This window comes from Canis lupus, chromosome 20 (assembly GCF_011100685.1).
Source record: "Canis lupus familiaris isolate Mischka breed German Shepherd chromosome 20, alternate assembly UU_Cfam_GSD_1.0, whole genome shotgun sequence".
In the NCBI taxonomy this organism is placed as follows: domain Eukaryota; kingdom Metazoa; phylum Chordata; class Mammalia; order Carnivora; family Canidae; genus Canis; species Canis lupus.
This window is the reverse complement of record NC_049241.1, coordinates 33,193,072-33,206,883: the sequence shown is the minus strand read 5'-3', so window position 1 is coordinate 33,206,883 and position 13,812 is coordinate 33,193,072. Positions and strand designations below refer to the sequence as shown.

General features: G+C 35.0%; 1 protein-coding gene across 1 annotated transcript in view; it reads right to left on the bottom strand.

Moving 5' to 3' along the window:
* DNAH12 (dynein axonemal heavy chain 12) overlaps positions 1–13,812 on the bottom strand; it is a 202,979-nt gene that overhangs the window by 153,729 nt on the left and 35,438 nt on the right. The window contains 6 exon segments of the mRNA XM_038566103.1: positions 1,870–2,070; positions 2,689–2,874; positions 10,225–10,468; positions 10,963–11,156; positions 11,488–11,622; positions 12,445–12,570. Of these exon segments, the coding sequence (XP_038422031.1) occupies positions 1,870–2,070; positions 2,689–2,874; positions 10,225–10,468; positions 10,963–11,156; positions 11,488–11,622; positions 12,445–12,570 (1,086 nt within the window).

The window sequence follows — 13,812 nt, the reverse complement described above, 5'->3', positions numbered from 1 at the left end:
CATGAGTAGAGGCCAGGATGCTGCTAAACTTCTTAACATGTACGAGACCGTCCTCATGACAAAGAATTATTGAGCCCAAAATGTCATTAGTACTGAGTTGAGAAATCCTGCTCTACATCAACACAACTTAAAGGTGGAGGGGGGACAAGCAAACAAGTCTCCTTATTCTCACAGCTCTCCTAGAATTGGAAAGATATTTCACTAGCTGATCATTATACAATCTCTTTGGTTCTTAAATATGTGGCCTAAATTCCTATGCATCAAGAAATTAGACCTCTTATTTTTATTGTTTTAAAATCTCTTAGAGCTTTTAGATTTGTCTTGTAAATTCTTCCTTGTTAGATAAGAAATTTCTACAAAAGACATAGTACCAGGAGAAGTAGACAAGCCTGATTCATGGGAAAATACGTAGCATTATGTTCTTTTCGAAGAATACCTGTCTTCTCCAAATATTGAGAGTCAAGGTCTTCTATGAAGCACTATTTATATTCAACATTTTTTAAAAAGATTTTATTTATTTATTCATGAGAGACACGGGGAGAGAGGCAGAGACACAGGCAGAGGGAGAAGCAAGCTCCATGCAGGGAGCCTGATGTGGAACTCAATCCCGGGATACCAGGATCACACCCTGAGCCACAGGCAGATGCTTAACCACTGAGCCACCCAGGCGTCCCTTATGTTCAAATTAGAACCAGACTACCTTGGTTTGAATTCAGTTCTATCAGTTATTAGCTGGGCAAATGTGGGTAAACTACCTATCTTCCTATGCCTTGGTTTCCTTATCTCTGAGTACAGATAACATTGCCGACCTTGAACATCTGTTATGGGGTTTAGATGGTTTAATAAATGTAAAGCCCCTAGAGCAGTATCTGGCACATAACTAGAAATCTGTAAATATCAAGGGAAGCATCCCATTTGTTGTCTGTCTTTTCCCCCAGGGTAGAACTTTGATACTGCCCATAAAGCTATTAATTACTATAATTTGTTTGTTTTCTGTATTTCCCATACCAACTATAAGAATATGAAATAAGGGACCCCTGGGTGGCTCAGCGGTTGAGCATCTGCCTTTGGTTCAGGGTGTGATCCCAGGGTCTAGGATCGAGTCCCACATCAGGCTCCCTGCATGGAGCCTGCTTCTCCCTCTGCCTCTGTCTCTGCCTCTCTCTGTGTGTGTCTCTCATGAATAAATAAATAAAATCTTTAAAAAAAAAAAGAATATGAAATAATCTTATAGTCTCAAATGTCATTTCTTTTGATTTCCAGTGGACCATAATTCATTGATTATTCTAAAATACCCTCAGGATGGTTGTTTACAAATATAGCTAAAGTATGATATATAGAACTTCATTTCAAGTTATAAGAATATAGCATGAAACAGGGTCTAGGCTGTCTACAGTTAGAATCAATAATACCACTGTTTTCCTTCCAAGTCGATCACTGTCATTGGAGAAGTTTTTGGGTTTTTTAAAAGATTTTTAAATTTTTTTATTTTATTATTTGAGAGAGAGAGCACAAGTAGGGGGAGAGGGAAGGGGAGGGGCAGAGGGAGAAGCAGATGCTCTGCTCAGCAGGGAGCCTAACACAAGGCTCCATCCAAGGACTCCAGGATCATGACCTGAGCTAAATGTAGATGCTTAACCAACTCTGAAGGCACTCTGAAGTTTTTTTAATAAAACCAATTTTGTTCTTTTCAAAATTATTAGAGTTACTGTCTCAGATCTGTTCTATACAGCTCCACATTAATTTTTATATATCTGTTCCTATATATCACCAAAGCTATACAACAAACTGACTTATTTCCCACAAGAATATACATGTAATAAAATTACAATTTTTGTAAATGACCAGAATCTATCATATTTAGCATACCTTGATCTCTTTTTCAAATGGTTTGATGAAAGGTGAGCCTCTCATTGTCTGAGTTTTTATAATTTGATCATCAAGGAGAGCCTGAATCTCATCTACTGAAGAAAGAATAGAGACTCCAGTATCACGATATGGACTTACATGAAAAGCAATATCATCCCAGGTTCCTATCATTGTATGCATGGCTTTCTCTAATGAAAATTCCTAAAAGGAAGAAAAGGAGAAAGAATAAGATGGTGAAGAAAGGTCTTATTTACTGTATCAACTCACCCTGGTGAATCCAGTAAGCATTGGATACATTACACAGTCATTTTCTTAGCATAATCTGTGGTGATCTGAAACTGAATCTGAAACTCTCTTTAAGTTAAAAAGGTTTCTCCAACAATTTAAAAATTCCTAAGAAAGATAATGTATTTTTAAAAATTTCACTTGCTAGGAAAATTACTGCTATCAGTATTAAAATAGACAGTAGAATAAAATACCCACAGAACTTTCTCTGAAGTAGCCTTTCTAGGCTACAGCTTGAAGATACTTTCTGTATATTTCAAGAACCCTAGAGAGCCATACTTATTCTACTAGAATACACACACATCATATGCTACACACACATGGAGAAGTCAAAGGAGCCATTTCTAATCTGGATTCAGGACAAAGCAGTAGTATAAAAGTACACACTTGTGGGGGGAAAAATGAGTGGTCTCCTATCACATTCCCTTCATCTCCTCCCACTGCTACCCGGTACTGTATACTCAACCCCAACAATAACTATGATTATTTGATTAACAAACTCGTCAAAGTATTCCAGTTGATCTTCATATTTACCTTACTTGCACCTGCACTTATCACTTCAAATTTTTCCAAGTATGGTGTCAGGTTTAATTTTAAAATTTTTCTCAGTGTAGTTCCAGAGTCTGGAGTCAAGTCATAGCCTACAATTTCTGATATCTGCTTCCAATGACGAGTTCTCATTCCTGGATTGCACAGGATGGAGACAGTAGGAATATAATCCTAATGATGAAAATACAAATAATAATGAGTCACTCTTTTGACTGGTGTACCCACATAGATTTTTATAAATGAAGCCTCAATAGTATAAGGATTACATTTCTTGAAATTATTTAATATATTTGATAAGTCCAGTCAAAATCCCAATTAGATTTGGAGAAGAGAAACTAACAAAATGATTCTAAAGTTCCAGGATGCCTGGGTGGCTCAGTTGGTTAAGCATCTCCTTTTGGCTTAGGATCAAGCCCCACATCAGGCTTCTCAGGGGAGCCTCCCTTTCCCTCTGCCTTCCACTCCCCCTGCTTGTGCTCTCTCTCTCTGTCAAATAAATAAATAAATAAAAACTTTTAAAAAAATGATTCTAAAGTTCATCTGCAAAAATAAAAAATAAAGTTCATCTGCGCAAATGAACATTTAGAAATAGCCCAGAAAATTATAAAAGCAAAAAGGAAGAGGAGTAAATGTTCTATACAATATTGAACTATTTGGTAAGACTATGCTAATTCAAACTGTGGTATCTGTGGTATTATTATACAAACACTAAGTTGTTATATATATTATTTGTAGAAAAATATAACATAATATATAGTTATAAATATACACAATAAACACATAACATAAAAAGGGGAAAAGCCTATACCAAAATGCCAAAATGTAACTTTTGTTTGGAAGTGAAGTGAGAATTAAATATCAAGTGAAAATACTTAATTCACGATTCTTGATACTGACATTAGAACATTTTCTTTAAAATCAGGAACAAGATAAGCATACCTATTATTACTACTTCTAATCAACACTGTATTGAGTGTATTAGCCAGTAAAGTAACATAAATAAATAAAAGATAGGAGGAATATAAATTTAAAAAACAAAACTACCCAAAGGAAAAAAAAACATGAATTCCAAAAGATTTATGCACCCCTATGTTTACTGCAGCATTATTTACAATAGCCAAGACATAGAAGCAGTCCAAGTGTCCATCAATAGATAAATGGATAAAGAGGATGTGGATACAATGGAATATTACTCAAGCATAAAAAGGAGTGAGAATTGGGTGCCTAAGTGGTTCAGTTAATTAAGTCTCCAACTCCTGATTTTGGCTCAGGTCATGATCTCAGGATTTTGAGACAGAGCCCTGCAGCAGGTTTTGTGAGGAAATGGAGTCTGCTTAGGATTCTTTCTCTCTCCCCCCTTCCCTCTGCTCCCCCCAACCTACATGCATGCCTGTGAACTCTCTCTCTCTCTAAAAAAAAGAATGAGATCATACCATTTGCAACATGGATGGACCTAAAGGGTACAATTGGGAAAAAATGACATTGTTCACAGATTATTGTCTGTGTACAATGACTGGATATTAAATTAATATAAAGAAAGTTAAAAGAATTATTGTATATAAGCCACAAATAGAAAGCACAATTAACAAAAGAATCAATTTACAATAGCAACAAAAAAATAAAGTACTTAGAAATAATTTTATTTTTCTAAGTTTTTTTTTTTTTTTTTTTTTTTTTAGCAATCTCAACAACCAACATAGGGCTCAAACCCATGACCCTGAGATCAAGAATTGCATGCTCTTCCCACTGAGCCATCCAGGTGTCCCTACTTAGGGATACATTAAGTGAAAGCTGTGCAGAGTTATTTTGGAGAAACTATATAACTTTATTAAAAGATGTTAAAGAAAATCTAAATACCATGCACTGATAGACTCATTATCATATAAGTGACAAAGGCTTATTACCCAGAATGTATTATAAAAATTCCATAAATTACCAATAAAAACAACAGAAACAACCACTGAAACAAAAAAAATGACAAAGGGTCAAAGGGCATAATAGACATTTCACAGAAGAAATATAAAATTTAAGTAAAATTTAAGTACTACAGGATATAAGATCACTATACAGGGATTTTTGTTCATGAGACTATAAGTACAAAAATCAGTAAATTAGGTAAGTAAGCAGTGATATATAGCAGTGAAAATGGCAGACTACAGTCATTTCCAAGACATGGATGAGTTTTAGAAACATAATGTTGAGTGAAAAAAAAATCAAGTCACATAAGACTACATATAGATGATATATTTTTTATAAATTGTTACATACAAATGTGAAGAAAAAATTATGACACAGTTATCTTCAAGAAGGATTAAGGGGGCCAGCCCGGGTGGCTCAGTGGTTTAGCGCCGCTGTCAGCCCAGGGCCTGATCCTGGAGACCTGGGATCGAGTCCCACATTGGGCTCCCTGCATGGAGCCTGCTTCTTCCTCTGCCTCTCACTCTCTCTCTCTGTATCTCTCATGAATAAATAAATAAAATCATTAAAAAAAAAAGAAGAAGAAGGATTAAGGGGCTTAAAAGAGGGAAGGATTACATGGAGTGAAGCAAGAGTATTGATTATTTTTTAAAAATCTTTTAATTTTAAAGAATAGGGAAGGGTTGATGGGTATTTATTTATAGCTTACATATATGTTACATATATTCTTCAAGTATTAGATAACAAAAATGTATTAGCAAAGAGAGATAAAGAACATTTATATTTTCCCAATCCAATTCAAAGCCCAACAAAATCATACTTATTACACTCTGGTCACCTCCTTAGTAAAGATTTATCTGTTTTCCAAATGACAAAATCAATTGCTCCATGCCCTTTTCTTTCAGAGGACACTGCTATCCTCTACCTATGAATTTTTTCATTCTGCTTCATTTACAACCAGTTGTTTACAACCATTTCTCTTGCTATATTGTGTTCTCTCTGAGGGGCAAAAGGCAATTTGTGTGATCTGGACAACAAAAATGCTGTAATTTAGTTAGAAGACTCCAATGTCAATATCTAAGCCACTAGTTATGTGGGAAAAAAATCTTTTTTAAGACATTTAGATTGGAAATAAAAACATAAAACTCTCTATTTACTGATTATGTAATCTTATGTATAGAAAATTCTAAGGAACTCATTTATTTTTTTAAAGTAATCTCTATATCCAATGTGGGGCTTGAACTTATAACCCTGACATCAAGAGTTGCATACTCCACTGACTGGGTCAGCCAGGTGCTCCACTAAGGAATTCATTTAAAAACTGTTAAAACTAATAAATGAGTTCAGTAAGGTTGCAGGATATAAGATCACTATACAAAAATTAATTGTATTTCTACAAACTAACAATAAACACCTCAAAACCAAAATTAAGGGGAAAAATCTCATGTATGATAGCATAAAGAAATATAAAATACCTAGGAGTAAGTTTAATAAAATAATTGCAAAACTTGTAGACTAAAAATTACAAATAATTGCCAAAAGAAATTAAAGAAGACCAAATAAATGTAAAAATATCTCATGCTCATACACTGGAAGAATTAATATTAAGATGACAATATTTCCCAAATCAATTTAAAGATTCAATGCAATCCCAGCTTCCTTTTTTTCGAGGTTCAAGATGTATTTTAATAAGTTGATGCTGCATTATTGCTTCATTTCTCAGAAAAGTTCTAAAGAGTATTAGGGACAAATAAAATATGGTACAAGTAAAAAATGCACAGCATAACTATCTAAGATTAGGCACAGCTAAGGGCTACTGGCCTACATTTAGCATACAGCAACACTGTTCCCAAGTTTGTATTAGGTCTATCAAGAAAAGCTGTGAACAGCAATATCATAGCCATGAAGGAGCCATTCCTGGGTTGTCCTTATCCAAGGAAAGGTGGAGGAGACTAAATGGAAATCTCTAAGAGATTTCATTATGTCTTCCTTAGTAATTATTCATGGATTAGACAATCTTTTTTTTAGATATGACATCAAAAGCACAAGCAACAAAAGAAAAAATAGATAAATGAGACATCATCAGAATTTAAAACTTTTGTGCTTCAAAACATACCATCAAAAAAATTAAAAGACAATCCATAGAAGAAATGGGAGAAAAAATCTTAATATATAGATACATATTTTTTTGAGAGAGAGCACACACACTCACAAGTGGTGGGGGACAGGTAGAGGGAGAGAGAGAGAATCTTCACACCCAGCATGGAGCCTGACAGAGGGCTCAATCTCAGGACCCTGAGCTCATAACCTGAGCCAAAATCAAGAGTCTGGTGCTTAACCAACTGAGCCACCCAAGTGCCCTGGAGAAAAACTTTTAAATCACATATTTAATAAAGGACTTGTGTCTACAATATAAAAAATTATAATTTAATATTAAGAGACAATCCAATTTAAAAATGAGCAAAGGATTTATTTTTTTTTAAGATTTTATTTATTTATTCATGAAAGAGACACAGAAAAGAGAGAGGCAGAGACAAAGGCAGAGGGAGAAGCAGGCTCCATGCAGGGAGCCGGATGTAGGACTCGATCTGGGGTCTCCAGGATCAGGCCCTCGACTGAAGGCAATGCTAAACTGCTGAGCCACCCGGGCTGCCCCTGAGCAAAGGATTTAAACAGATATTTCTCCAAAGAAAATATATAAATGGCCAATAAGCACACGAAAAGATGCTCAATACTATTATTAGTCATTAGGTAAATATAAATCAAAACCACACTGAGATACCACTTCATACTCATTGGGATGGCTATACTAAAAAAGACAGACAATAACAAGTGCTATTGTCAACAAGTGTTGACAAGAATGTGAACAAATTGGAACCCCTGTGCATTGCTGGTAGGAATGTAAAAATAGTGCAGCTACTTTGGAAAAAAGTCTGGCAGTTTCTCAAAAAGTTAAACGTAGAATCACCATGTATCCCTGCAATTCCACTCCTAAGTACATACCCCAGAGAAGGAAACATATGTCCACACAAAAACTTGTGCCTAAATATTCATAGCAGCATTACTCATAAGAGCTAACAAGTAAAAACAATGCAATATCCATCAAGAGATGAATGGATAAACAAAATGTGACATATCCATACAATTGAGTATCATCCATCAATAAAAAAGAATGAAGTATTATATATATTACAACATTGAAGAACATTGAAAACATAAGCTAAGTGAAAGAAGCCATTTGCAAGGGCCACATACAATATGATTCCACTTATATGAAATGTTTAGAATGGATAAATCCATAGAGACAGAAAGTAGATTAGCAGTGCCATGATCTAGGAGGAGGAGGAAATGAGGAGTGACCATTAATATTAATAGTTAAGGGCTTACTTTCTGGAGTGATGATGTTCTAAAATTAGATAGTGGTGATAGTTGCAAAACTCTGCGAATATTCTAAGTCACTGAACTGCATGCTTTAAATAAATAAAATCTTTTCTTTTTAAAAGGAATAGGGAAGATAAAACTTCCCCATTTTGTTTTATAAGATCAGTATAATCCTGATACCAAAATCTGACAAAGATATTACAAGAAAATTAATTAAGATCAATATCCCTCCTTCCTCAAGAATCCTCAATAAAGTGTTGTCAAATAATAAACTATGAAAGTACTAGAAGAAAACATTAGCTTGGAATGAGGAAAGCATTTCTAGCTACAATTTAAAATTCAGTAGACAAAGGAAAAGAATGGGGGTGCCTGGCTGGCTCAGTTGATGGGGCATATGACTCTCAATCCCAGGGTGATAGTGAATGGGTGACGGGCACTGGGGGTTATTCTGTATGTTAGTAAATTGAACACCAATAAAAAATAAATTAAAAAAAAATCCCAGGGTGATGAGTTCAAACCCCATGTTGGGCATAAAGAGTACTTAATTTATTTTTTAAAAAGGAAAAGAATGATAACTACATAAAATTTAAAAACTTCCTTTTCCATTTACTTTGGAATAATAAATCTAAATTCAAATAAAAACATAAATAGGCTTCTGCAAGGAGACGCCTGGATGGCCTTAGTTGGTTAAGCACCCAATTCTTGGTTTCAGCTCAGGTCATGATTTTAGGGTCATGCTCTCAAGATTGTGAGATTCAGGCCTTAGTAGGGCTCTGCACTTACCAGGGAGCCTACTTGAGATTCTTTCTCTCTCCTTCTCCCCACTTTGTCCCTCCCCTCTGCCCCTCTCCTTGCTCACACTTTCTCTCTCTCAAATAAATAAATATATAAATACATAAATAAATAAAATCTTTTTAAAAAAAAGACTTCTGCAAGGCAAGAGCCATGATAAAGTCAAAAAACAAATAACAAATATTTGCAAAACACCTCATAGGCAAAGCCTAATATCTCTTATACATGTTATATATATCTATAATATAATGCCCTAGGAAATTAATGTCCTAGAGATATTAATATAATTAATATTAATAGACATATAAATAATATTTATATATTATATCCTAGAAATCAGTAAGAAAAAGACCAATAATTCAATAGACAAATAGACAATGTTAAGACCAAACAGTTCACAAAGAAATATAAAACATTTTTAAATATATAAAAATATGCTTAACACTTTATGTAATAAGAGAAACGAAAATTCTCTTAGCAGATTAGTAAAAACCCAAGTTTGAGGATATTCTCTTGTTGAAGGTGGTGAAACTTTAAATAGATTTAGCTCCTATGCAAGGTAATTTGACTATAGATTTTAATCTAGCATACTCTTCTGGAATTTACCTTGAAGTTGCACTTTTACACGCACACCTACACCAATATATAACATTATATAGATGCAAAAAAAAGAGAAAAAGTTGATAACATGAGGAGAAAAGTCTCCAAGATAAAGTAATCAAAACAAAGGAAGAAAATAATACATGTAGTACACTATATTTTATGTAGAAAGATGGAAGAATAAGAATTCATATTCACAGTGTTATACATGCAACAAAACTCTGGGAGTATATACATGAAAGTCATAACATTGATAACCTGAGTTATACAGGTAAGAAACAATGCTCAAGATCCCATCCGAGTTTGCGCTATGCGCATGCAGACAGTGGAAACTTGTCACTACACCTGGAATCACTGCCACTGCTGCCTAGGGAAGCTGGAGGCCTTATTAACTGTCATAACACCAGTTTTTATCCTCTCATAAAAATGACTGAAGCCTGGGAGGCTAAATATCTTGCCCAAGATATGCCACTACCAAGCACAGAATTGTGATACAAACCTAAGTGTGTGATTTTAAAGCTTTTGCAACTGATACCCTGTGTTGCTGCCCTTGGATAGGCTGACTGGTCTGCACTAGTAATTTTTCATCCTCTTTATATAATTGTATATGGTCATTCTAATCTTTGCTATTTGCCATCCATTGTTTGACAAAGGGATTGATTTAAATGATTTCATCAGAAAAAAATGAAGCATGGATTTAGTAATAGATCTAGTTTTCCAGACTCAGCTTTAGTTTTGCTTCCAAATCATTCTTTTTCTCTTCATTAGCACTGGATGATGTGTAATAGCTCCTACCAGGGCTTCATAAAATGTCATTAAATGTGTTCATACCTTAAAAACTTTTATCTGCTCCATTACTGTAGAGCACATAGTAATAGTGGGATTCTCTTTTGGTTCTTCTTCAATTCTTTCTTCTCCCAGAGATCGCCTTTTTGCTGCCTTTCTTTTTTCTTGTAATTCCTTCTTTTGCTTCATTTGGAAAAATTTCAGTGTCTTAAAAATTTCTCGGGAAAATTCATCCACATCGGCTTCCATACTTTCCCCATTGAGGTCCAAAAACCCTCCATCCATCCACCTGAATTGAAAGACAAAATATTAAACTCAGAAACTTCTGGAGTGCAGAGGGGAACTTAGAGATTCTTTAGGCTAGATTTATTTTATAAGAGAAGCAACTGCAGGTAAGAGCACTTTAACAGTTTTTCTTAATCACAACAGGTAGAGCTGATGGTAGAGAGATAAGTAAGATTAATCATCACAGTCATGCTGCATATGCTAAAAAATGTATCAAACTGTAAATGAATGACTGAGCAGCCAAATGAAATGCAGATTTAACTCCAAAAACATTAGTCAAATTCATTAATTGCATATCACTTTAGTATCAGACTTCAGTAAGGTTAGGTGCTATCTTAGCAACAGTTGACATTTCTTCTGCATGACACTTGATTCTGTTTCAAGTGGATGAAGAAGTCCTACTTTTAAACACTTAGCCAACAACAACATCAAAAATCACTATACATTTTACATGTCTTTTTACATTTGTTCAATTTGTATTATATTACCAGAAATTACCGTTTTTCTGTTCGTTGCCACTTCAGAACAAGATTAAAAAACTTCTGATAGGGTTCAATGTTCACTTTTAATTTATCCAGTTCAGGATATTTTGTCAATTCCCATTTGAAAAGTTCCTCTTCTTTATTAATAAACTGAACTGCTTCTTCGGATTCCTGAATACGTTTTTGTAGTTGCCTTACATCTGCCACGTACTGAAAGCAAATAACGTTTTATCTCAAGAAATATCCAAGTAATGTTATAAAAATATGATAATATGAGACTGCATAAGCTGTGTCCTTGCATTTACATTGCAATTTTAAGTATCAACTTCTCAGTACTACTATGATATAGAGCAAAAGGTATGGTTCTATTTTACAGAGAGAACACTAAATCAGAAGGAAGATCACATAAATAGTATCAGTTCCAGGACTAAAAGTCAGACCCCTCTTTGCCATAGGAAACATTTGTTTTTCCATATATTTAAACGTTTGCAAACATGTCCTGTACTAATCTACAGGCTTGTTATAGCTGCTTTTATCACACCTGTTGCATGTGGTCCAATTCTGCAAATTCTGTAAACTCTTCCATGCGCCGTGATTCCTTTTCTATTTCCAAAATCAGTTTCTCTCTCTTGGCGATTAGCTCATTTTCCTTTTTATGTTTAGCATTCTCCATGAGCTTTTTAAAAGACAATTTGATCAAGTTAATTATTTTGTTACAAAGGAAACTTATCAAATCAGAAATCTGAATGCTGGGGATCCCTGGGTGGCGCAGCAGTTTAGCGCCTGCCTTTGGCCCAGGGCGCGATCCTGGAGACCCAGGATCGAATCCCATGTCAGGCTCCCGGTGCATGGAGCCTGCTTCTCCCTCTGCCTGTGTCTCTGCCTCTCTCGCTCACTCTGTGTCTCTCATGAATGGATGAATGAATGAATGAATAAATAAATAAATAAATAAATAAATAAATAAATAAATAAATCCTTTTTTTAAAAAAAGGAACTTAGGTTTATCTAAATTAAGTCCATGCTTTTCATTACTATACCATCTCACTTCCCACTTTAAAAGAGGTTGGTTTATACTAGAACTTTTCCAAAATCTAAAGTATATTCAGTCTGATATAAAATTCTGAATCTGCTACTTCTTTTCTCTTTGATACTGGGCCAGTTATTTAACTTCTCAGAGATTCACTTTTCTTATCTATGAAATGGGGGAAATAGGAGCACTTGGGATTTTTGCAAGTATTAAAAAAATTACTAAATGCAAAATACTTAAGGCAGTGCTTACTGTTATTATCAATCTATAATAGTTCTGACCTCTTTAATGTCAGTCCCACTTCTTACCAGATCCTGTATTAAGCCTAACAGCCTGTCCTAAGCTTGCAGAGCTATAAATGTTGCTAGCTCCAAACTCATATTGACACATAAAGTTAGCTTTTAAAGGTAGATCAAATAAATGTGCTTAAAATATCAGAATAAAAAAATATAAACTGAAAAAGATATTTACCTCATCATTTTCATCAAAGATGGGATTAATTTTCCAAGGCCACATAAGGACAGCTGAATTTAAAGCTAAGTCTTCTTGAGAAAATAGGAAAACATCTAAAAAGTAACTCATTCGGCGTTTGGATTCCTACAAAAAAAGCTCCAGATATAATACATCATCTAGAAAAACCAAGGCATTATGGAATACAGAAGAGCCAATAACTTCTAAAACTCTAAATAATGTTTTGGAAACATGTCATGTTTATGAGGACAGAACCAAAACATTCACTATTTGTAATTTATATGATGGTATATGTAGACATGCAAAAAACTCTTCAGATAAACTATTAAAATGAAGAAAAATAAAAATACACAATATTTTTACTTTCTTAAAGATTTATGTATTTGTTTTAGAGAGAGAAAAAGCACACACATGAGTGGGAGAGGGGGGTAAAGGGAGAGGGAAGGAAACCCTCTAGCAGACTCCCTGCTGAGCACAGAGCCTGATCATGCAGGGCTTGATCTCAGGATCCTAGATCATGACCTGAGTCAAAATCAAGAGACACCGCATCATTTCCATCAGGGAAATACAAATCAAAACCCACAATGAGATACCACCTCACACCAGTGAGAATGGTGAAAATTAACAAGGCTGGAAACAACAAATGTTGGAGAGGATGTGGAGAAAGGGGAACCCTCTTGCACTGTGGGTGGGAATGTGAACTGGTACAGCCACTCTGGAAAACAGTGTGGAGATTCCTCAAAGAGTTAAAAATAGAACTTCCCTATAACCCAGCAATTGCACTGCTGGAGATTTACCCCAAAGATACAGATGCAGTGAAACGGCAGGACACCTGCACCCCAATGTTTATAGCAGCAACGTCCACAATAGCCAAACTGTGGAAGGAGCCTCAGTGTCCACTGAAAGATGAATGGATAAAGAAGCTGTGGTCTATATATACAATGGAATATTACTCAGCCATCAGAAACGACGAATACTCACCATTTGCTTCAACATGGATAGAACTGGAGGGTTCTAAGTTCTATTATGCTGAGTGAAGTAAGTCAATTGGAGAAGGACAAACATATGGTCTCATTTATTTGGGGAATATAAAAAATAGTGAAAGGGAATAAAGGGGAAAGGGAGTGGGAAATATCAGTGAGGGTGACAGAAGATGAGAGACTCCTAACTCTGGGAAACGAACAAGAGGTAGTGGAAGGGGAGGTGGGGGGGGTTGGGGTGACTGGGTGACGGGCACTGAGGGGGGAACTTGATGGGATGAGCACTGGGTGTTATACTGTATGTTGACAAATCGAACTCCAATAAAAATATATTAAAAGAATAATAAATAAAAATATTTTTAAAAATCAAGAGATAGCAGTTTAACTG